Source organism: Eremothecium gossypii, chromosome II (assembly GCF_000091025.4).
Source record: "Eremothecium gossypii ATCC 10895 chromosome II, complete sequence".
Lineage (NCBI taxonomy): Eukaryota > Fungi > Ascomycota > Saccharomycetes > Saccharomycetales > Saccharomycetaceae > Eremothecium > Eremothecium gossypii.
The window spans coordinates 105,159-127,882 of record NC_005783.5 but is presented as its reverse complement, the minus strand read 5'-3'; the positions used below and the strand labels follow the sequence as shown (position 1 = coordinate 127,882).

Here is a 22,724-nt window from a genome sequence, read left to right as displayed (position 1 = left end):
ATCAACATATCCGGGTAATAATATTTGCTAGAAAATTTTAATTCACCTGATTATTACTCTGTTCTCCTCATGGCCAGGTTCAGAAATAAGAGATAGAAGGCCTTATCGAGGATGTCCCAACGTGCCAAAGAGATTCTAGTTAAGCTGATCGTAGGTGCAGGCCAGGCCGCGCCGTCACCGCCGGTTGGCCCGGCTTTGGGTTCCAAAGGTATCAAAGCGATGGACTTCTGCAAAGAGTTCAATGCTCGTACCGCATCTTATACGCCGGGTGTGCCAATTCCCGTTCTCATAACGATCAAACCTGATCGCTCATTCACATTTGAGATGAAGTCTCCACCGACCGGGTACCTACTTCTGCGGGCATTAAATCAGGAAAAGGGACACGGCAAACCTAATATAAAGAAACCTGAGGGCACCCTAGGTGAGCTGTCGCTCAAACATATCTATGAGATTGCTAAGATTAAAAAGGCAGATGGCAGACACACTTATTTAGATATGGAGAACATCGTGAAGTCTGTTGTAGGTGTCGCGAAGAGCATGGGTATTGCAGTTGTTCCATGATAAGCTTCGTTGGTAGATAGCCGATTGAACCTGTATATAGTCTAATAATGAAGCGCAACGTTTGCCAGTGTACCTTTTCACCATCCTCGACTTTAAAATAGTTGTCAAGAAGAGAGCAGATGTGGCACTAGTTTACATTATTGTACAGTATTATTTTATAATGAATGCAATGCAATTAAACAAAAAGTAACAATGAAAGATCTAAACGGTCTCTTAAAACTTGAAAAGCGGCCTTATTTATTCAGCCTTCTCTTCTTACTCTTCTTGAACTTCTTTTTGCGCGATGGAACAAGGTCTTGGGCGGTGTGAGTCGCCCGAGCTGCAGCAGAGCTGTTTTTCAAATCATGTGCATGGGAATCCATTTTTTCAGTCAACTTAACTGACTTCGGTGTCAGCCTCGTGTAAACAAGGTAGTAAGCATTGACTTCCTTCAACACATTCCGCTCAGTTATCTTGTTGATATATTCGTCGTCGTAGGTAGCCCAAGTGCCATCCGGCTGCTTGCAATGTGCGATGTAGTGTCCGCTTGAGAGAGAGCGTCCTTCATGTACCACCACACTAATTAATTGATACTTTACTGGCAGACACTTTGCTGCTTCCACACAGTATTCTGTCAGATCCATAAAAAGCGGATACGATACGGCCTGCTTCATCTTTGAGGAAGAAGTTCCGTTAAAGCGGAACTTCTTCAAGTGTACAAGCAAAGTTTCTGGTGCCCGGAGTATCATATTTCTTTTAATGGCATTTGTGGTCGCCTTACACTTTTCACAAACATATCCTTCTTTGTTATCTACTTTCTTTATCAACTCTGGATTAAAAAAGTCTCTTATGGACTTTTCAATGGAATAGCGACGCTTTGGAAGCTCCGCTCCGTCTGTAGATCCGGAAGGAGCGGCAGAGTTTTTAACGTCACCAGTTATACTGTCATCTACAGTGGAGTCATCACCTTTGGCCAGCTTCTTCCCTTTCAAATGTAGAGAAAGATCATATATTGGCTGCTCAGTAATAGAGACGCTGCCACATGATTTACACTTCACGCGTTGTTGTAATAACCCTCCAAAAATATCATAAATAAGCGATTCAGTCATCTTATGTCCACGTGGAACAGAATCCTCCTGAAGCCTAGAAATCAATGACATGAAATATTCGTGAGAATCTTCTTGGTTCCAGACGCTCATCATACAGTTTATGTCTTCTAGTCTTCCAATCAGCTTTTTAGGATTAATATAGGAAGCTTTGGACTTGCCGTTTTCTAAAGACCACATCCTCTTCGATGTTTCCGCCAGAACTTGGGAGACAGAAGATGGCGAGATCACGTCTTTGTACTTTCCTTGTGCAATATCAAAAAGGTAATGTTGCAGTGCAGGAATGTGTAGCATAGCCTGGACCGCAGCATTTTGATAGCATGTGACGCCGTGGTTCAGCAGGCCCTTCGGCCTGCTAGTAGCAAGGGCTGGGCCCCAGTTTTTCTTTATACGATGTGGAGCATTAGTTCCGCGATCGTGATCGTTTTCACTAAACTGATAAAATTCACCAGTGTCAGAGAGCGTTGTGGGAGGAGTGGGAGACGTGGCCAGCTCTAGCTCAGGAACCGTGAGCTTTTGCAACGACACCTGTGCATCATGTTCTCCATGCAATTTGTCGGCATCTGCAGGCAGAACCGACTTGGCCTCCTCGGCCGCGTGCTCATCCACCTCCTGCTGGAGCTGCTGGCGCTCTGATTGTATACTGCCAGACGAGGCAAGCTCGTACTCGTCATCACTTTCGCTCTCCATCTCCGGCATCTTGCGCCGCTCTCCTGCGGCCATGCACACATCTGATTCCTCAATGCTACCATTATCCCCCTCTGGGTTGTACTCCTCATCCGAGGAAGAGCCTTGGTCTGCCTCGACCACTCCTACACTGGACTCCCTGCTCGAATGGACAGAGTCCCCACCGACCTCTTCTCCAATGTCCTCCCCTATATCTTCTTCGTCCGGGCTACCCGCAAGCGCCGGCTGCCAGTCGACACCTGCTGCTGTGCTAGTGCCTGCCGCGTGTTCGTGCGCCTCATAAAATTCGTCAGAAGAGGAGGAGAGGCTCTGGCCTGCCTTCGCCGAAGCTGTTGTAATGTCCTCCTCTTCGTCCGACGAGCTCGCTGTGTACTCGTCGTCGCTTATGTCCTGGTTTTTCATTTGCCGCTTCTTGGGCTTTGTTGAAGACGAGCCCACCGTGTACAGCTGTAGCGCTTCCTGAAACGACCGTGGCTTACGCTCGGCTGCTACACCGCTTAAGCCTGGCTCTCCTGCCCCCGAACTGTCGCTGACTCCACTCTCATTGCGGCTCTTCTTGCTCTCAACCGTACCATTTCTTCTTTCACCGATCACAATATACGACCTTGGATCAATCATCACCTGATCTTGGTTCTTCGCCTTAGAGAAGTGCAGTGGCTGAGAAACTATACGGTCTACAAGTGGCTTGATCGAATCCTTGGTAACTGACATCTTACACCGCCCGCAGCTGCCGCTTTATTTATTCCTCGTAGTGATGCTTCTTGCTCTTCCACTACAAAAATTTTCAAATCTGGCGATGAGCCACGCGTCGCGAAAAAGCCGACACTTTTGAGCCGGGTAACATGTGCATGTGACCATGCGGCGTAATCATTAAGTCATCATGTTAAGAATTACATTTGGTGGGACCGATGCGGGGTGGAGGCAGCGTATACCAGGGGTGCCAACTGCCGGGACAGTTCGAGCAACAGGCGAGCGATGGACACACCTAGCGCAGCGCTGCATAGACATACTGTCGGGCAGCTGCGGAAATTGCTACTGCACCGAGAGGGTTCTGCGGGCTGTGGACGCTTGCAGCCGGCTTTAGATGGGTCACAGCCGTTGGACTCTCCACTCAGCACCGTGCCCTCGTCGCGCAGCCAGGTGCGCGTGCAGCAGGAATTGTGGAAGCAGGATCCAACATACTTCCAGAAGGCGGCGCTGTCGGCACTGGCATGTATGAAGATACTGCGACATGCCTTTGATGGCGGAGACATGGAAGTGCTCGGTATGCTGCTGGGGTATGTGCAAGATGAGATGATAGTTGTGGTGGATTCGTATAGGCTGCCTGTGGAGGGCACCGAAACGCGGGTGAACGCGCAGATGGAATCCTATGAGTACACGGTGCAGTACCTGGAGACGGCGGTGCCAGAGGGGCTCGCGATAGTGGGCTGGTACCACTCGCATCCGGGATATGGATGCTGGCTGAGTGGCATTGATGCGGAGACTCAGACGCTCAATCAGAACTTCCAGGACCCGTATCTGGCGATTGTAGTTGATCCTAAACGCTCCAAGGCTAGTGGGGTCATTGACATTGGCGCGTTCCGGACGATGCCCGAGACCGCGGACACGAGATCAGTGTCCTCGCACTCAAACGCCTCGCGTTACGGACACCACTCGGCCCGGTATTATGAGCTGGAAGTTTCGTACTTTGAAGTGCCGCAGGAAAGGCGATGGTGCGACTCGAGGCTGTCGGTCGAGCCACCTAAGCCTGCTGATGCCACCGAGAGGGCCATGCTGGCGCAGTTGCTGGAAGCAGCGAAGGCGTGCAAAAACGTCAAACGCCTGCAAACAGTAGATAGAGCCCTAGTCCCGGAATCGATCGGGCCATACGCACTTCGCGAACAGGCAGACCAAGATCTGCAATTCCGGCGTCCTCTGCGCTCATTCTCTAGCAACAGTATTGCCCGCAGGAGCAGCACTGAAGTCGCATTGGGGAATGCGAATGAAGAGCTAGACCCCTTGCCCACCCTTGCAGATGCGAACCTTCGTAACCATGACAGTCCATCCGCAGATATGGCTATGGATAACACGAGTATTTCTAGCAACGAAGAGCAGCCTCATCTGACATTCCAAGAATCTTCCGGTGTGCAACTTAATGCCGCAGAGACCGAGTATTTTGACATAAAGAATGAATTACTGACCTTGAAGTTACTGGAATATCAAAAAGCAAGGTTTTACAGAGATGCGTTCACGCTATAGCCGCATAAGCAGGATCCCCGCATTGCAGGAAACGTCTTCGCCGTATTTATCTGGAGAGTAGGAAATCGCGAATATATCGCTGTCTGCTGGGTTTTTCTCTATAATATTGATCCGGGAGCCCTCGGCACAGACGTGTGTGATCCCAGTTTCGCCGATACCGTAGCTTGGCACGCTACCGCTTCTATCTATGCCGCCGAACTCCACAACCTCGGGCGCCCATTGCAGTATACGCCCAGCTTCATCACCTATCAGAAGCCCATGGCGGGTGCTGTAAGTTCCCCGGAGCTTCTGAGCGTGCGTCTGGAAGGGCAGCTTGAATTGATTCACAATGGCCATTGACTTGCGCGAGTCCAACACCGTTATAGAATTAGAGTAGCGCTTCATTATGTAGAAGTAGTGCCCATTATTGCTCTGCAACACCTGGTAGATACCACGGGATTTATCCTGTATCGCTTTCCAGGAGGAGATACTGGACGTTCGCGGGTCAATTCTAAGAAGCTCAGACCTGTACGTCCCCGCGTATCGAACACAGTCGCGCCGCTCGTTTGCCTCATCAAAGCACGAAACAATGGCTTTGTGTTGCCCCCGACCACAGCCCCTCCGCGTGGCAGAAGATACCCATATACTCTCCCTGCGCGAGGCGTCAAAGAGCGACACCGTATTGCGCGTGGATCCCGCAAGAAAGTGCGCGTCATCAAGAAAGTCCATCGCATACGCGGCACGAAACTCCTCAGTAGACTCACTGGCAGAGTTGTACGTCTGTAGAGCACGCGCGGGTTGGTCTGGGTTGCTGTGTAGAGGATACAATTGATACGGCATGTCCTTGCAAGACACAACTACGACGTTCAGCGATGAGTCCGCCTGGAATAGCGAGTTTTGCGGATGCACTGCGTGCGAGATGATGGCCTGGGGCTTAAAAAACCTTTGAACAGGGGCCATCACTGGCCCTTGCTCCTCGCACACCGCGTACTGTCGTATGCCACAGTCCTCATGCACGGCCACCAACGATGACCCATCAAAGGACCACGTTAATCCACGGCACACCACGGGAAGTCTTTTGTAAATGGGTTGGCTTGCCGTATATCCTTGCGGTCGCGGCAGCTGCGGGACATCGTGCCCAGGTCGCCTTAAGTCGTCCCACACCTGCTGCTCCTTTAGACTCGCGTGAAGCTTGCCTCGGCCGTGGAAGATATCACCCGTATGCGCCAATATGTTCATTACTCTTGTCTCACTGGCTACTCGACGACAACGGCTGCCTCATCTCTCTTTCTCATCACCGTAGCACCTAGTGTCGGTATAAGACAATATGCGATGTTGACAAACTTTTCACGCATCGCATAGCTGAAAGCTCACAGAGAAGAGCTAACCCGACAAAGAACAGAAGCAGTTCAGGCCAAATGGTGTACCGTGGATTCGGTCTGGAGCACATATCTCCGCCGGTGAATAAGCCTTTTGCCGAAATGACACCCGAAGAGCAGGGTGAGCGGGGCGCACAAATGATGATGGAGTTCATGACGTCGTGCCCGGGCAAGTCGGCGATCAGTGGTGTAACAGGTTTCGCACTCGGTGGTGTTTTTGGTCTCTTCATGGCATCCATGGCCTACGACACGCCGCTACACACACCGGCTCCGGTTGGCGCGGGACCTGGGGCAGGAATCCCCGGCGCGCCCACGCTGCAGCAGATGGCAGACCTGCCGCTCAAGCAGCAGATCAAAATACAGTTCGCGGATATGGGGCGCAGAGCATATTCGAGTGCCAAGAACTTCGGGTACATTGGTATGATCTACTCCGGGGTTGAGTGCACAATCGAGTCGCTCCGCGCCAAAAACGATTTATACAACGGCGTTGCTGCAGGCTGCTTGACGGGCGGGGGCTTGGCATACAAGAGCGGGCCGTCTGCGGCGCTCATCGGGTGTGCAGGCTTTGCGGCATTTTCCACTGCTATTGACCTGTATATGAGAAGCGAGAACGGCAGGCCGCCCAAAAATGACTTTGACGAATGATGGTTATCCACTATTACATACCGAGATTAGTTTCATTAAAGTTTTGATATATGTAGATAGTCCTTGTCGAGAGTACAGCTGGTTCACTCTTCATGGGAAGTAATAATACACGTATACGTTGCACAGTAGTAGGATGATGACGCATGCAGACCACGAGATAAGCTCAGCGTGGGAGTTTGTGGGGGTCGATCGGAGTAGAGTGAGAACCTCGTCAAGTTTCTGTGCGTGTCTGTTGAGCTCGGAACGGAGGACTTCGGTTTCCGCAACGACGCCGGTATTATCACGGAACGATATTGTTGTTTCGGACGCTTCGCTCTCACGCGTTTTATTCTGGAGACTGAGCGCGTCGTCCTGGATTCCAATCGGGAGTTCATGATAGCCTTGTCGTATCTGTTGCAACCGCTTCTCGAACGAGGTGCGGTCCTTTTGCATGATATTGCGCAAGCGCGACTCCAGGTCCACGCGGTGGGTGTCTTCAGCGCGCGGGCGGGTCGCTGCGTGTGCAATGTAGCCCAGCGGTAGTGGTTGTCCCAGCTGCGACCGCAGCTGCATGCGGGTAGTGCTTTTCTTGTTCGTGGGTCGCGTTCGCTCCTCGAGTGCATAGCGATACGGAGTGCTCTCTGCAGACATGCGAATGATGCTCCTGCGCGACCGCAGTTTCGGTGTCAGCTTCAGATCCTCCTCCTCGTCGGCCATTGAGTCGGCATCCGACGTTAGGGGACTCTGCAGGCTCTCTCGTAGGCGCCCTGGCGACAGCGTGCGAGGTCGTAGTGGGCGAACAGCCGGCGGTCGCAGCGTCAGGTCCCCGTATGCCCTTGGTCCTCGATCTAGAAGCCCCTGCAACATAGTCGCGTCTTCCAGCCCTCCTTCGACTGTTAGTACGCTTGTCGAGCTATTTGAAACCACTGAGTCTCTATGCGCATGCTCTGCGCCTGGCCTGCTTTTGCGTTTCTGCACATCCTCATACAACCGGTTAATCTTTGAGACTCGATTTTCGCTCATTAGGCGCGACTTCTTTGACGGTAGGTATGCTGACCCCATCGGCTCCTGATGGCCCCGCGGCCTCCCGCTTGATGTGCTCATGCCAGCCTGGTCCTGCTTCAGCTTGTTTTTGTGCGGCGCGGTATGAAAACTTCACAAAAAGCGATCGGTTGAATTTGGCCGGACGGTATACGTAGATTAATGAAATGTACGTGAGAGATCTAAGATGAGTTACATATGTACCTTAGACAGGCGATGCTGGTGATGACTGCGTAACGACGAAGAAGAGAGTATTAAGTGTCTAAAAAAATAAGCAGAGTAGATGTAAGCGAAAAGCAGTGGTTGTTAAAGACGGTAAAAATCGGTTATTGAGATGAAATAGGAGCCTAGTTGAAGCTGAATTGCTGGTTCATGTTGGAACCAAAGCCAAAGGTGTTACCGGCAGCTTGCGGCGCCATAGCTTCGTCGATGTTGTCGTCTTCTGCGCCAAAGTACTTCTCGATAATGTTGTAGGCCTTCTCGTAAATCTTCTCATTGGCATTCGATTGGCAATTGAAGATCTTCTCCATGCCTCCTGCCTTTTCGATGAATTCTGCATTTTCGTTGACAGCGGCCCCACGAGCTTCCTTTTCTGCCTCGCCCATCTTGAGGATGTTTTCCAGAGCGTCGAGGGTGACCTCAACGATCTTGTTGTCCGCAATCTCGAGGAGATCGCACAAAGGCTTGATGCAGCCCTGAGACACAAGGTAGCGGATTATCTCTGGGCGCTGCAGACCACCGGAGGAGGCGTTGGAGATAGCCCAGCACGCCTCCTTTTTAGTTTTGTATTCTGCAGTCTCGAGGAGCTTGACCAAAGGAGGAATTAGGTTTGCATCAATTACAGCCTGAATCTGGTCTGTATTTCCAGCGGTGATGTTGGAAATGGTCCAGCACGCCTCCTTCCGGATGGAATCCTTGGGGGAGGTGAGGAGGTTCCTTAACGCTGGAAGGACGCCACAGTTGATCACAATCTGTGTCTGCAAGTCATTGCCTGTGACGATATTGCCGACGGCTCTCAGTGCGGGCGTCTGCACTAGCGTGGACTGGTGAGTCAACAGCTCGACCAGACGCTTAGGGATACGGGCGTCGACAACCGCCTGGATGGCGTTGACCGGCCCGTCCGAAAGATAAGAAATAGCCCAGCACGCATCCACGAGAGTCTCTGTATCAATGGAGTAGATCAGCTTGGCAAGCGTAGGTAGGGCCTGGGAAACCTTGTTCCAGTCCGGCTGCGGCTTTTTGCCTCTGCATAAGTTCGACAGCGTCCACGTTGCCGTACGAATTAGTGACGTCTTTGAAACCTCAAATAACGAAAGGATTGGCTCCATGGCGCCGCAATCCAGCACATAGTCTCTGTACGAAGTCGAATCACCTGCAACATTGCCCAGTGCCCATATCGCCTGCTCCTTCACCTCCACAGAGTTCGAGTATAGCAGTTGGATGAAGAGCGGCACGGCGCCTGCATCCACCACAAAGCGTGTTTGCTCCGATGTTCCGGACGCAATGTTCGTCAACGCCCACGCGGCTTCGAGCTGCAGCATTTCCGGCTGGTTCTCGTTCATAAAGCTCACGAGTGTCGGCACCACCCCGGAGTCGATCACGAGGTTGATTGGCGGCCTGTGCTCGCGCGACAGAATCTGCCGGAACTTCACCGTTGCCGCAAGTTGCTCCTGGAAGTCGTTGGACTGGATCTGCTGCAGCATCTGCGGCAACTCCTGCGTCAGCTGCTGATAGAACTGCTGGTCTTGCGACTCCGTCTCCCCATCCTCCTCCTCCGACTCATTTCCCCCCGCTGCTGTCGTGGCCGAGAAGTTCCGCCTTTTGGCTAACGCTTCATCACGCTTGGCCTTCCGCAACTCCACCTGCTGGTTGTCCCGCCTCCGCCGTAATTCATCGGCCGAAAACCGTCCCTTATTCTTGAAATTCGTCCGTCTGTACTCGGGAACAAACTTATTGGTCGCTGAAGATTCACTTTCCATCGTCCACTTTGTAACAGTACTGCAATACGCTCTGAGACTCTTGCCGATCGCTCACTCACTGCTTAACCCGCTGCAAGTACCGGTGATGGTCTCCAAAAGAAAATTTTACGTGCGTTCCAGGGAGTTGCTTTTTCGTTGTTTTACGCGCCCTTGAATTCTATTTCGTTAAGTATGAGATCACCAAAGTTACCCGGATATATTTACCCGTTTGTGACGCCCTAGTCCTCTTGATGGTGCGGCGAAGAAATATAGAACAATGCAAGTGTCAGAAGTTAGATTAAGTCTAAGGTATAACTTTTCACGTGATCAGATGACGCAGTGGTGCAACCATTAGAGTCTATAGAAGGCCATCGCTACGAGGCGACCACAGTTGCGAAATATGCGCGGCCGATCGGGATTCCTGCGATTGCGCTGCCAAACTATGTGCTGAAGGGCCGGTGACATTGATAAGCACAATGCGGTGTATTACCGCGACGTAGTGGAAATGCCCCCTTCAGAATGCTAGTTGAAGTAGGCGGTGCTTCGGTCGAAATTGCCGCGGTGCCAGCAAGTCTTCTCCAATTGAAACTGGAGCTGAAAGCCGATAACAGACACTACGATCCATTGGACGGCGTAGGGAACAACCGAAACGACCGGGAAAGCCCACTCGGTATCCCGAGGGAAAGTCGAACTGCCAGCTGTGTGAGGACTGATCGAGCGTCTAGTCCGAGATACCTACAGCCGCGAATGGCAGCATGGGTCGAGCCGGCAACCATTTAAACGACCTGAAGTGCTACCGCAGAGGGGAGTCATGCGCATTCAGCCACAGCGAGGAGAAATGAAGTAGAGGAAGTCCTTAAAAGCGAGAGTTGGCGCAGGTTGCATGCAGGGGAGGGTAATTCAGGTATTCACGCACTGTGCATGGCAGTACAGGGCCTCGTGCGGCCCTCGCGCTCCAGCGGAGGGACATCCTTGGCCGCAGGTTGTCCCAGCGGAACAGATCCAATAAGCCCTTTGCTTTCTGCAAGAGACGCATTGCGCTCGTAAAGGGGATCGTTCTGATAGTACTCATCGATAATTGGGTGGAGTAGAACAGTCTGATTTTTGATAGTCAAAATGCTATTTGTAGGGACGGTAGTCCAGTCTCCGCGCTCAAAGGTCAATGGCTCGCTGGCAACCATTACAACGTCCTGGTTCCTGTCCAGTCGCTGCATGCGGTACTCGCCGGGAGCATATTCAACAAAGCTGGATCCGCAGCTGAAATGTAGGGACGCAGCCTCGTCCGTCCTGGAGGTCACGTAACGCGATACAACGACAGAAACCCCATCTGTTACTGCAAAGTTGAGAAGGGAAGGCTCGTGTGTGGCATCAATATCTTCCGCAGCATCTTTTGTCCAGTCCTTGATGTACTCGATGGTCCGAGCGAGAGCCTGGCGCAGCACCTGGTGGCCGAAATCCCCTTGCTCTCTTGAAGGGTCGTACCCAAGCTTGTAGAGGGTATCCAGGTAGAGAACAAAACAGCACTCGGAGTCAGTGCTACCCTGTATGCAGTTAAAGAACTCCTCTTCTAGGTGGAGCAGGAGCCGGCGCTTAATCTTGCGGAAGTTCGCTATGCCGCCATTGTGCATGAACGTGATCTGGTGGTATGTAAACGGGTGGCAGTTCGTTTCGGACAGTACACCGTAAGTAGAAGCTCTGACGTGAGCGAACACGAGGTTTGACTTGGTTTTCTCGGCCAGCGACTCTAAATTCTGGTTGTTCCATGCTGGCGTCGTTGCCTTGAAGAGACACGGACCGGAGCCATCTAACTCGGCGTCGTTAGGGTAGTATGCAACCCCAAAACCATCTCCATTAATTGGACGGCGCATATCGAGACGTAGGCGGCTGTCGAAAGACTGATTTATAATGGAATGGGCCGGTCTCGTCAGTAGGTGCGCTAAGCGGATGGGCTCGGTCCCCTTAAATATCAGAAAGCGGCACATGGTGGTAGTGGAGAAGATTATGGGGGATCAGTGGCCTGTGCTATGGTAAAGAACGCGTATCCTACTCTTATATACGATGAGGGGGTTATGCTCTCGGCTGAGGGACGGAACAATGTGGCGATGCTATATATATCACGTGATAAGAGCTCGTACGAATCGAAGCCGCGCTATACCCGCCTGATATGGTAGCGATGGGGAGTTATCCAAATGCTGCGCTATTTCATTCTTTGGTATCGTAGATGATTGTAACTGGGCCCTCGTTCGTGAGTGAGCAGCTCATCATAGCACCGAATTCACCATCTTGAACTTGCTTCTCTCCAAGTTCCTGGCGCAAAAGGTCCAAGAAACGGTCATACATCTCTAGAGCTAAATGCCCCTTCTGAGCCTCGTGGAAATCGGGCCTTGTGCCCTTCTTCGTGCGCGCTATCAGCGTAAATTGCGAAATCGAAAGCACCTCTCCGCCGATGTCTTTAATACTCCTCTTCCACTGAGCATTACTGTCGTCTGGGAATAAGCGCAAACCTGAGACCTTTCTGACCGATTTCTCGATATCTGCTATTGTATCCTCTGTGGAGATACCGACCAGAAGCATATAACCAGTCTTAATGCTGTGGCGATTCGTTAGTATCTAACGGGAGATAGCGGCTATGGATAGTGGGTGTTTATGCTGGAGACATACCTTGAGATTAGTTTATTCTCCACTACGACAGAGGCCTGACTGACCCTCTGTATCACGACACGCATTGCTAGTCTGGTTTGATAGGTCCTATGCTGTATTTTTTCGTTCAAGATCTTGAACCCCGTTATATATTTGCATGCCACTGGGTCGGCGGTTTTACGTTAAGATAAGCACAGAAGTAGCAGCCTGAGTAAATACTGTCCCGCAATATATACTTTAGGATCCATTAATTGCGTCTGAATCTACGAGATACGCGCTTGATCATGTAGATACAACATCCGACGAATCTAATAGCGGCCATAATAGCCACTAACCATAGGATCGCAGAGAAGTACACAGTGGCATTACTGGATAGAATCGCAATAGTGTCTGGCTCGTCCTCATCTGCAGCTTTTAAGTACTGGTATTGGCCAATGCCGCCCGTCTCTAAAACGAGCGCTATGATGACGAAATTAGATATAATCCAGAATATGATGACTAGCGACCTCACGGCGGCTAGATACGAGGTTTTCTGCTCCTCAAATGAGGGGATCGAATCATCCATGCCTCTCTCTGGATTTTGAAGTATGTCCAGATACTTGTTATAGTTGTAGTCTATTTCCCTTGCGGAGACTGGTATCTCCATGCGCACTGTACCATCTGCCTTGGACTCAAGTTTGCCCAAAGGCTTGGGCTGCGAGCCTTTTGTCCCCCAAGATATGTCATGAACATTGCAAAAAGCATAGATATTGAGGATGTTAATGTAGGAGGGACTTAGTAACACATATTGAATGAAGGAGGTCAGCATATGCATCGGGTGCAGATAGACTATTGACGACAGAATGTACAGGCAATAAGTCGATGACATAGAAATAACAATATCCTTGAAACTACCACTCTTAAGAAGTGCCTGGAATGACACTTTATTTTCGATAACCATGGTTTTTATGGTACTCACTGACATGTATAATGCGCAAAACATCATATATATCATCAATATGGCAAAGAAGATAAATGTGGTAAGATAAAACTTTGGAGTCCCTTTGGGCTTGTTACCCAATGATAGAATAAATGTGATCAAAATGGTGATACCGTACAACCAAAGGAATATTACGGATAAATATCTAAACGCTGAGTATTCGGGATATGATATAGTGAGTGACAAAGTCAAGATCCGAAACACGAGGAAGAAGGAACTCAATGAGAACCAAGCAATTAGCATTGTGATAAAAAGATAGAAAAATTCTACTGTTAGTAACAATTTTCGGAAAATAGTGTGTCCGCTGGACCATATCTTGTAGAAATGCACAAAGGAATACAGAGCAGCAAAGAAGGACCCGTTCAACCAACGTCTACGCTGTAATATGAATTCCGGGATGCGATCAGGAACATCTGTTGCAGCATATGAGGCTCTGCTGTACCTTAATAACCATCGGGCATTCTTCTTTATAACTATTTCAAAACATAGGATTCTGTCCTCTGCTAAGTACATGTTCGAGAGGAATACAGTACTGTTTAAGTTCTCACCCATAAAGTATTTCCGCAATGGCTCTCCCTCGAGAGCAGCATAGCGGTACGCTGAAAAGGCTCCTGGCAAGACGCTAATAAAACCGAAATTTGATTCGGTCGTCTTGTCCAATATATTCGACATTTTGTATTCAAAATTCTGTGATGCTACAAGCGGATTTAAGAGCTTAGAATACCCCGGTCCTAAATCTGTCCTTATCTCTCCACATGCTCCGCCAATGTTCGGGTCAAGAAACTCCTTCCAGAGCTGATATATGGAGTCTTTACCTGGTAGTGTCCCGGCATCCAATAATGTTACAATCTCTGGCTGCACAACCGGAGCCAATGCTTCAAAGGCCCAGCGATGAGAATTGATCTTTTTCTGGTTCTTTTCCTTTAAACAGAATAATAATTGAACAGGTACCGTATTATCGCCGCATGCTAAGTGCACCTTTGACCGAGACACTTTAGTGATATTTATTTTGGTAGTGTGCTCGTATACGTGGGCCACGACTTTCTTGCCATTAATCTCGTCCTTGGCGAAGCCGTCCTGGTAGCATCCTAACGCACTCATTAATGCCAATGATCGCGGGTTGATCGCCTCACGCCCATCCGAAACAACACAGACACATATCCGTTTCCAGGCATCGGGGCCCCAAATATCAGAACGCTTCCGTCGAGTGAAATATTTTATGTTGTCCATGACGCCTTTTAATGTCCGTGCCAATAATATGTCGTTTTCGTTGTACATCGTTATCACGATCATGATTTCTGTCCTACGCGGTACAGCGTATTTTAATTGTCTCACGGTAAAGTTCTTTAGCTGAAACTCAGCTGGCTCACAGGTGACAGCCTGATATCGCATGAATTTGTATTCGTTCGTGAGGTAATCTTCTCTCATGCCACGTGCGTACTGCGACACTAGCTGTTCACTGACTGGACAATCAAAGATAAAGTTTCCTCGATATAGCTTGAACTTTCGTAATACAATGCGATTTTTAGGCTGTTTCGACTGCGGTAAACCACTCAGAAGCCGTTCTGAGCTGAGATCGCTGCAGTCGCCAGAACCCTTCGGAACCGGAGTACTGCCGATTAGGCCGCTACGCGAGAGATCACTGCCGCTCGTGGAAAAATAAGCTTCCGGTGTATCTGCGGATCGGTACATTGGGTCCACATCGGTGCGTGCTGACATTATGTGCCCGCTTCCATACGGATTCACAGTGTCACCCTGACTATCCAAGTACGAAATAATCTGATATTCATCCCCGCGCTGGTCAATGTAGCCTTCCTGCCTTTCAGTATCAGTCAGCTGCAGTCCAGTAGACTGCTGGCTGTCCTCTACTACACTCAGTGTATATGGTGCGCTCTTTTCCTCCAGCATTGGTACCGTCTCTTTGTGCTCGTAATAGTGGTTCTGATTGGCACTGTTATCGTGGACATAACTGACACGGCCGACGTCTTCGTAGAACTCATCGTCGTTATACGGCACTACGTTACTGTACACTTGCGCGCCATGCGCGCCAAGTACGTCGTTTCTTGACGTTGCCTGTGGAATGCCAATCGCAGGCTGTGATCTTAGTCCGTTGCCTACGCCATAGCCGCCGAGCCTAGCTGCCTGCGGCGGCACGCTGAACACAGGCGGGTAAGCGGTACCATCCCGATGAAGTTGTGCAGTTTCACCGCCACGGCTCGCTTCCAGCCCCTGCTGGACTTGTTCTTCCTCGCCGCCGCCGCTGGCAGCTGTGTACGGCCTGCGCGGGGACCCTCTTTGGAAATTGCTGAAGTTACCCGCGAAACCGTGCTCCATGTCCGCTATACGCTCTGTAGAACTAGTACCGACGCGAAACAGCAGCACAGCTGGACATTCTGCTTTGAAGCAATCCAAAATATATACTTTATACTTAACTTCCACGCAATGCCCGCTTGACTGTAACACACGGCCAAGATTCTACCTATTACGGCCTGCGGCACTCTGTGCCCCTTGTGCGGAGGAGTAGCGGTAAATATCTGCGTCAGGCATGTAAAACTCGAGCGAAAGCGATCTTAGCCCGACGTGTCTGCCATGGCCTGGAGCTCGGCTGACGGCAATACGCAATAGTATGTATGTTGCTGCATCACCTCTTGCACGGCTGTATGGGCTTCTGTGGATTCGCCGCCGTGCCCATCGAAAAAAAGCAGCCTTCGCTGTGCCTGGTGGTAGACATAGTTGCGCTTGAGTTTATCTGTGACATACTCGCGGAATCCGCAGGACTTCTGTGCATAGGCAACGGAGTTTGCAAGTAGTGTTCGAGCATTCTTGTACAGTATGCGTAGGGTTTGTGTTTCTGCCGCACCTTGTTTCTGGATGAAGAGCCGATGCACCTCGTTATCTGCGCGACGGGTTAGAACGTCGCACAGGCGAAAGACAGTGCGGCTTAGAAGATGCAAATCGCTTTGAGTAGATATCATGCGGGAGCGCTCTGTGGTGAGTAGGTCCTGGCACGTGCGCAGCGTTCTGTCTAGTACGCCACAGAGTTTCCAGAGGGTGTCCATATCTTGTACGGAGGTAGTCGCGGTCTCGAGCAGATCCACATTGTGAAGCTGCGCGTCGATATCTGTGGGAGCCGCGGACTGCAGGAGCGTCTCGAAGCGGGCCAGGTCGCCGGAGAGCAGCGCGTCAAGGCATTCAAGCGCGTGGCGGCCGAGGCGTAGCTCCTGCGTGTCTGCGCCGGCCAGTCCACAGGCGAAGTTGTACGCGTTCTCCACATTGCTGCGCAAACGGGAAGCGCAGAGAACCAGGCGGTCGCGAAAAGCGGGGTCGGGCGAACCGAAACGAGTTCCGTCGAGAGCCGCCTCAAGTGCAAACTGCACAACCCTATATATCAGGACCAGTGAGTCCAAAAGGTCCTGTGGAGACGCGCTATCCATCATTTCGACGACCTCCGTGGCGAGGCTTCCCGTCGAGACCTCCATGGGCTGGTCCGCGGGCGGCGACAGCGCTTCTTCTGATGGGCGACGCTCTAGTGACTCTATTTCACGTTGCATGTGCTGCAATAACACATAAGCCGTCGCCTCAAACCTGGCATAGGATGCCTCAAACTCCGCCACGTTGTCCACAGCTTCAAGGTAGAGCAGGAAACATGTCAGCAGGTTGAAATACAGGTCCCAGCCGCACTTCTCGGGGAACCGTGCCACGGCGGACTCGAATTTTGCGACGATAGCTGGGAGTGGAAGAAGGACATTACTAGCTTCTGGGACCGTATCCATGTTTACGTATCTCAAAAGGTCAATGTAGTCGTCCGCGGCTCGATACTCGCAGAAGACCTTCAGAAGCATCCGCGACTGGTTGTACAAGATATTGTATGTGCCATTATCAGTTGCATCTCGGGCACAGAGGCCCTGCTCATACGCTATGTAGGCTTGAGAGTAGAATCGCAAAGATTTTACAACATCCGAAAGCACCCAGCGCTCCGCCTGTTCTTCCAGCTGGATAGCGCGTTCATAAAACTCCTCTTGTATTTCACAACACTGCTGCTCCACCTTTTTAGCCTTGTTAAACTTCACACCTGCATCAAGGTTAATATCATGCCTAGTCTCTCTATTAGCATAACCACATACGTCTTCCTGTTGGCGTGGTCATCTTGCATGGGGCACTGAGATGTCGAAATGTCATAGTGTTAATCTTCATTTGAAAAATTAACGCTGAAGGGAACGTGACAGCCGCCTCCTTCTATGAGAAAGTACACATGCAGGGGGAGTACCAGTACATATCCAGGCCCGCGGAACTTCTGAGGTTTTTCTCCAGTGATGATATTGTAGCACAGAAGGTTGAGTTCGTCGCGGTCCTTACTAGGATCGTGTTCACCCCATCCACTAGCTGCGTGCTAATGCTGCAAAACTTTGAACATGGCCGCGATGACCGAATCCCATATGTCGTAAAGCTTCCTTGCAGGACATGGGAACAATCGCAGCTTGTGGCGATTGTCTTGAAGCTGCTAATGCATGGTTTTGGGCTAGATACAGAGAAAGTCGGCGATGAGTCTGGGTTCGATCTAGCGGATATCCACATTAAACACCTATGCTTTGCTCGATGTAGAGGCAAGTTCATTACGAACGATAAAAATGGTAGCATTCTCCTGGACGAGATCCTTGGAATAGATATCGATAAGGAGTTGCGGAATGAGGCTGCGGGTAGCCAGCGTCTATCGAACGAGGACTGGGGTGTCGTGAATAAGATTACCGATAATCTCATCCGACTAGACCGGGATAGTTCCCACAGGTTTAATTTTAATAACCTGGCTCACTCTACAAGACAGTTCATCGACTACTTAAAGTATAGGACAGAACGGTTAACGCAGGTGGACTTGAGAATGAATCCTATGTTTGGTGCTAACCAACTCCTATGCATGAAGGAATCGCAAGATGACTTCAACTCGCAGCAGGATGATCCATATTTCAACTCTGCGGAACAACTCCATACTGGATTCTCTCTTCCGAATCCTTTAGAAGAAACGGCTGCGGTTTCTTCGGGGTATCCACAGGGTGTCGTGACCGAACCAAAGGCTGACTCACCATCCGTGGAACTGCCGAGCACAGAACACGGCCGATCATATACACGAGACGAGAGGCCTGTGTTGAGCATGCAGCCTATCTCAAGGATTATGCAGCTAACAAACTCTTCGAAAAGAAAACAGATGCCCCATTCACCGCTCAGCACACATAGTGCTCCTTGTGACGGAACAAATAAGCGCCCCACTCTCCCACTTGTCCCAGATGATGCCACCGGGAAGCGTAAGCGTACATCGACGACCGCTGGTGTCGTTGAGACGGCTTTAACTATCGACACGTTAGAAAACAGCGAGGAAGGGAAACTTGTATCTACGACCGGCTTCATTGCTGGACTGTACCCGAATGTCTATGAAGAATGTGTTCCACGTGGCAGCTCGTTCATACTATACTTTCCATTAACTACTGCTGATACATGCGAAGTCCAGGATCCCGCCAAGAACTGTATTGAGATATACTCATCTGACATAGATTACGTGCTCCAGCAATACGACATAGATCATAATATGGACAGAAAGGAGGCCCTGATCCTCTTGAACAGTCGCCTAGATAAATTGGAGGTAAGGCTATCTATAACAAAGGCTAAACTATTTTTCAGCGACAGTACGTATAGCTTTTGCTGGGAGTTGAAGGCGCTGCAAGTGAATGCAGAAACTTTAACTCAATTTACTTCAATTAAAATGCCTAATCCGCTACCTGAAAGAGGTAATGCGTTATCTATTGATCAGCTCAGTGCAACAACCTCGTCCGCAACAATATTTGCGATGTTGATATGTGCAAGGGTTGATCCTGGTTCTAAGGTGCATCATTTCTCATTTACAGACTTCACGGAAAACTTATTGATCTCTTGCAAGCTGGACCCATACCTAAACGATTATTGTAATCGTCTAAAAGCGACAGAATGCATCTACGTGAAATCTTACCCAGAATATATCCATAACCTTGATGCATATACCCTCAGGCATTATAATCGGAGGTTGGTTGATTGCCATAATGGCCGCGACACAAACCTAACTAACTTCGGCATGGTATTTCGACTAAAGCTTGATGTTAAAAGCTACCAGCAACGTATAAATGGCATTATACGTGAAGCAGTGCTGATTACGGGGGACACAAGGTTCACCGGAGATGAAGAGCGTCTACTGGAGGCTTTTTACAATCGCGCTTTTCAGCGCATAGAAAACAAATGTTTTTTCCACAACTACAAGCGCTATAAAGTATGCTTTCCTATTAATTCCCTAGGGGAAAGAAATTCTCGTCTTCCGGTGCCCTCGCTACTAGCCCATACGCTAACATTGCCAGCAGAATGCGTCTGTGCGCGCATTCCTGCTGCCAATAGTGATGTTGCGTCACACAGCATAAAAGTTTTCTCCTCAATCGCAGAGCTGCAATCTAACCCCCTGTCTAGCGAGGGGGTTCTGTACCTGCTCAAGGGAAAGATTCTATCCACTGTGGTGGATAGTTCCAAAGCTACGATTTACATAACAAACGACGCTAAATTGCAAGAAGAAGTCTCTGTACGTGGCTTTCTCCGACTTCAAATCCTTGGGGAGGCCAACGTCAGCTACTTTTGTGGGGCGGATGAGGCTTCCACAGATGTTTTACAGGCCCTGAACCTCCGAGCGTTTAAGTTCTATTTGCTTCCAGGCGAAGTGCAGATTTCTCCTTCAAAGACTGCACGGGTATGGTGCCCGGTAGAATGCTCTATAGAAGAACTGAACTCACAATTGCAGTTATCAGATAATCTAGTGAAGTTAGAGCAGCACACATGTAACAATTGATGCCCCAGTCGGCTCCCAGAAGCCAACGCCATGGTGAACTTAATTCGTCTTACGAAATTCATGGGGTTCGCACCCCTAGCCCGTCTTCGCTAGTCATCAGCAAGAATTCCTGTTTAGGATATTTTTGGCTGTCCGACGTTCTTTGAAGGAAAGCGCAAACATGAAAAATGCCAGAAATTTCGGGTTCTGAGCCTTTTACGTAATCCAACGGCTAAGTCGAGCAATCATAGCGTACAGGGAAGTGGAGAACAGTGCTCTTCCTACCCAAACAGCAAAAATATCAGGGGTAGGGCAAAGTTAAAAGCAAAATATTACTCCCGAGCTAAATCGGGCGGGTTATGTATACCTCATACATAAAGTCGGATTGCAATTGAGGCCCCAACCTCACTATTACTCTTACTCTGTCGACTCAAAACACTTTAGGCTTCCAAAATGATGTTTAAAGGAGTGATTACATCGCTGTCGTTTCTACTATTATTAGGCTCATGCCTGTTGGGCTTTTTCACGATTTTGTCCGGTGCGAAGCACACGGGCGTCTTGAAGAACTTCTACTGGCTAGAAGCTAACACCAGCAACTTCAACCAGGCCCCACCCAACACGAGATGGTACAACTACAACTGGTGTGAGTACGGTGATGACCACACCGGTGTGTGTTCCAACAACAAGGTCATGGGCTTCGCGCCACGGGACCACTGGGGTGACTCTTCGGAGATGCCTGAAAACTTTATCAGCAAGCGGGCTACCTATTTCTACTTGTCGAGAGTTGGTTGGGCTATGTTGGTGATTGGTTTGTTCTTCATGGTTTTGGCGATCCTCCCATACATCGTTTCCATCTTTACCGAGAAGGCAGCTTATGTGTCGACCCCTGCATTGTGGTTGGCATTGTTCTTCGTGACTCTAGCCGCGTGCTTATACACTGCTTGCTACGTTAAGGCTCGCAACGCTTTCCACAGCAGGAACCGTTACGCCAAGTTGGGTCCTCGCAACTTCGCCTTTATCTGGACGGCTGTCTTCCTACTATTCCTCAACTGTGTGTGGTCGACCTTCTTGGCCGCTAGCAGAGCTGTGATGTCCTTCAGAAACCGCAACAAGAATGACAACTACTACGACCCGGCTTCTGACAAGTCCTTTGACAACAGCACTGCGATCCACAGTGGCGCGACCGTGGTCCCATCCCGCAAGAACTACTTTAGAGAAGATGGCAGACCAGCCAGGGGCGCCGCCTACGACGGCGAGGTCATGACCGGCCATGGACATCAGTACAACAACGCGACTAACTACGGCGTCGGTTCGAAGACCGCTGCCGCTGGTGCCGCCGTGGCAGGCGCTGCGGGTGCCTACGGAGCTTCCAACTACGGTCACTCCGAGCCTCACGCGCCAGTCTCCAAGCAGGCCGCCTACGACACATACCAGGCCCCAAGCGCTCCTCAGACCACCTCGTACACGACATCCGAGCCATACAAGGTCTACAAGGACCCAAGCGCCAAGGCACCAAAGGTATACGTCTACTCGGAGTCCGCCACGCGCGACGCCTTCCCAGAGGCCGTCGAGAGACAGAATAAACCCTCCAAACAGGGTGTCAGCAGAAACTCAGGCAGAATTGTCGACCCCACCGAGTACCAGACGGCCAAGGACGCCGCCTCCGGCACCACAGCCCATGACGACCTAGCCCACCCAAGGGGCCTAGGCATGGCCGCGCAGGCCGCTGCCCAGGCTGTCTAAGCGGGCACCAGCCCAGGGCTTAATATGAAATTTTTATTTCAACTGCCATCGATAATTGTTAATCTGCCGCCCAACGGTGCAGCGGGAACGTGCACCGTCGGTGCCGCCTATTCCCCCCGAAGATGGTTTCACGTCACTTTAATTTTAGTTCAAGTAGTGATACACATACATAATATTGCTGTGCATCGCGCCAGCCCGTATGTGTAAGTTATAACCTACAAAGGTATTAGCCGACCCGCAGCAGCCGCCCTGGCGCGTGGCCACTGCCGGTCCGCGTCATTCGCTAGCCGCCCATGTTCCGCCCGTTGCCCCGGCAGCCACCCGCTTTGGGCAGAGCCGCCGGCTGGAACCGCGGACAAAAACGGTGGCAAGCGCACATCTCTCCCGTTACCACTCGCCAAATCAACAGCATGAGCAAGGAAAGCAACTCCAACAAGCGCGCCAGCAAGACCAAACACGTCGCCGGCCGCGCGAAGCCCCGCCCCGACGACCGCGCAGCGGCCTCGGCGGCTACGCCGAAATCGCCTCGCGCGCCCGCGCGCCTGGTACCAGACGCGCCCGCGACTCCGGACTTCGTGTTCAAGGAGCCCCGTGCCGGCCCCCGCCCCGAGATGGTCTCCCGCGGCATCCAGACGGCCGCACCCTCCAGTGTCCAGCTGCGCTCGCTGCTGGAAGGCCCGCCCCCCCAGTTACGCGGACCCGCCCCAGCCGCACGGGCAGCTCTCCAGCGAAAAATCGCCGGTCTCATGCATGCTTGCCAGCGCTTCCCTGAACCTGATGACCCCCGCGGCACGGGCTGGCAGTCCGTGCCGGTCTGCTGCCACCGGCCCATCACCTTCAACGACCGGCCCCTGGGCCTCGGTCTGTTCGGCCGCGACCTCTAACGCGCTCGCAGCTCGCTATTAATTATCTCTATTCGATTCCGCGCCCTTGCGCCGCGCGGTTGATGCAAGAAACGACAAGGTCCCGCCGCGGCCC

General features: G+C 50.9%; 14 protein-coding genes across 14 annotated transcripts; 5 read left to right on the top strand and 9 right to left on the bottom strand.

The window, feature by feature from the left end:
- Nucleotides 1-111: 111 nt before the first annotated feature.
- MRPL19 (mitochondrial 54S ribosomal protein uL11m) lies at nt 112-561 on the top strand (the record flags this gene model as incomplete). The annotated part of the gene is made up of 1 exon (NM_208156.1): nt 112-561. One exon carries the CDS (start codon nt 112-114, stop codon nt 559-561), a length of 450 nt encoding a protein of 149 aa, NP_982803.1.
- Nucleotides 562-794: 233 nt separating this feature from the next.
- Nucleotides 795-3,044, bottom strand: UBP10 (ubiquitin-specific protease UBP10; the record flags this gene model as incomplete). The annotated part of the gene is made up of 1 exon (NM_208155.1): nt 795-3,044. The coding sequence occupies one exon, from the start codon at nt 3,042-3,044 to the stop codon at nt 795-797; it is 2,250 nt and encodes a 749-aa protein (NP_982802.1).
- Nucleotides 3,045-3,308: 264 nt separating this feature from the next.
- Nucleotides 3,309-4,571, top strand: RRI1 (COP9 signalosome catalytic subunit RRI1; the record flags this gene model as incomplete). The annotated part of the gene is made up of 1 exon (NM_208154.1): nt 3,309-4,571. The coding sequence occupies one exon, from the start codon at nt 3,309-3,311 to the stop codon at nt 4,569-4,571; it is 1,263 nt and encodes a 420-aa protein (NP_982801.1).
- SWT21 (Swt21p) lies at nt 4,566-5,789 on the bottom strand (the record flags this gene model as incomplete). The annotated part of the gene is made up of 1 exon (NM_208153.1): nt 4,566-5,789. One exon carries the CDS (start codon nt 5,787-5,789, stop codon nt 4,566-4,568), a length of 1,224 nt encoding a protein of 407 aa, NP_982800.1.
- Nucleotides 5,790-5,968: 179 nt separating this feature from the next.
- On the top strand, nt 5,969-6,574 carry TIM22 (translocation channel protein TIM22; the record flags this gene model as incomplete). Its single annotated transcript, NM_208152.1, has 1 exon — nt 5,969-6,574. One exon carries the CDS (start codon nt 5,969-5,971, stop codon nt 6,572-6,574), a length of 606 nt encoding a protein of 201 aa, NP_982799.1.
- A 90-nt stretch (nt 6,575-6,664) lies between these two features.
- Nucleotides 6,665-7,657, bottom strand: KAR1 (Kar1p; the record flags this gene model as incomplete). The annotated part of the gene is made up of 1 exon (NM_208151.1): nt 6,665-7,657. The coding sequence occupies one exon, from the start codon at nt 7,655-7,657 to the stop codon at nt 6,665-6,667; it is 993 nt and encodes a 330-aa protein (NP_982798.1).
- A 284-nt stretch (nt 7,658-7,941) lies between these two features.
- SRP1 (karyopherin alpha) lies at nt 7,942-9,573 on the bottom strand (the record flags this gene model as incomplete). Its single annotated transcript, NM_208150.1, has 1 exon — nt 7,942-9,573. One exon carries the CDS (start codon nt 9,571-9,573, stop codon nt 7,942-7,944), a length of 1,632 nt encoding a protein of 543 aa, NP_982797.1.
- An 887-nt stretch (nt 9,574-10,460) lies between these two features.
- Nucleotides 10,461-11,534, bottom strand: DUG3 (glutamine amidotransferase subunit DUG3; the record flags this gene model as incomplete). The annotated part of the gene is made up of 1 exon (NM_208149.1): nt 10,461-11,534. The coding sequence occupies one exon, from the start codon at nt 11,532-11,534 to the stop codon at nt 10,461-10,463; it is 1,074 nt and encodes a 357-aa protein (NP_982796.1).
- A 220-nt stretch (nt 11,535-11,754) lies between these two features.
- Nucleotides 11,755-12,278, bottom strand: DTD1 (D-tyrosyl-tRNA(Tyr) deacylase; the record flags this gene model as incomplete). The annotated part of the gene is made up of 2 exons (NM_208148.2): nt 11,755-12,142; nt 12,214-12,278. 2 exons carry the CDS (start codon nt 12,276-12,278, stop codon nt 11,755-11,757), a joined length of 453 nt encoding a protein of 150 aa, NP_982795.2.
- A 161-nt stretch (nt 12,279-12,439) lies between these two features.
- CHS1 (chitin synthase I) lies at nt 12,440-15,505 on the bottom strand (the record flags this gene model as incomplete). The annotated part of the gene is made up of 1 exon (NM_208147.2): nt 12,440-15,505. One exon carries the CDS (start codon nt 15,503-15,505, stop codon nt 12,440-12,442), a length of 3,066 nt encoding a protein of 1,021 aa, NP_982794.2.
- Nucleotides 15,506-15,741: 236 nt separating this feature from the next.
- Nucleotides 15,742-17,365, bottom strand: AGOS_ABL154W (uncharacterized protein; the record flags this gene model as incomplete). The annotated part of the gene is made up of 2 exons (NM_208146.1): nt 15,742-17,243; nt 17,296-17,365. 2 exons carry the CDS (start codon nt 17,363-17,365, stop codon nt 15,742-15,744), a joined length of 1,572 nt encoding a protein of 523 aa, NP_982793.1.
- Nucleotides 17,366-17,423: 58 nt separating this feature from the next.
- On the top strand, nt 17,424-20,024 carry CDC13 (telomere-binding protein CDC13; the record flags this gene model as incomplete). Its single annotated transcript, NM_208145.1, has 1 exon — nt 17,424-20,024. The coding sequence occupies one exon, from the start codon at nt 17,424-17,426 to the stop codon at nt 20,022-20,024; it is 2,601 nt and encodes an 866-aa protein (NP_982792.1).
- A 432-nt stretch (nt 20,025-20,456) lies between these two features.
- AGOS_ABL156C (SUR7/PalI family protein) lies at nt 20,457-21,746 on the top strand (the record flags this gene model as incomplete). Its single annotated transcript, NM_208144.2, has 1 exon — nt 20,457-21,746. One exon carries the CDS (start codon nt 20,457-20,459, stop codon nt 21,744-21,746), a length of 1,290 nt encoding a protein of 429 aa, NP_982791.2.
- Nucleotides 21,747-22,029: 283 nt separating this feature from the next.
- Nucleotides 22,030-22,578, bottom strand: AGOS_ABL157W (ABL157Wp; the record flags this gene model as incomplete). Its single annotated transcript, NM_208143.1, has 1 exon — nt 22,030-22,578. One exon carries the CDS (start codon nt 22,576-22,578, stop codon nt 22,030-22,032), a length of 549 nt encoding a protein of 182 aa, NP_982790.1.
- Between the last annotated feature and the right edge of the window lie 146 nt (nt 22,579-22,724).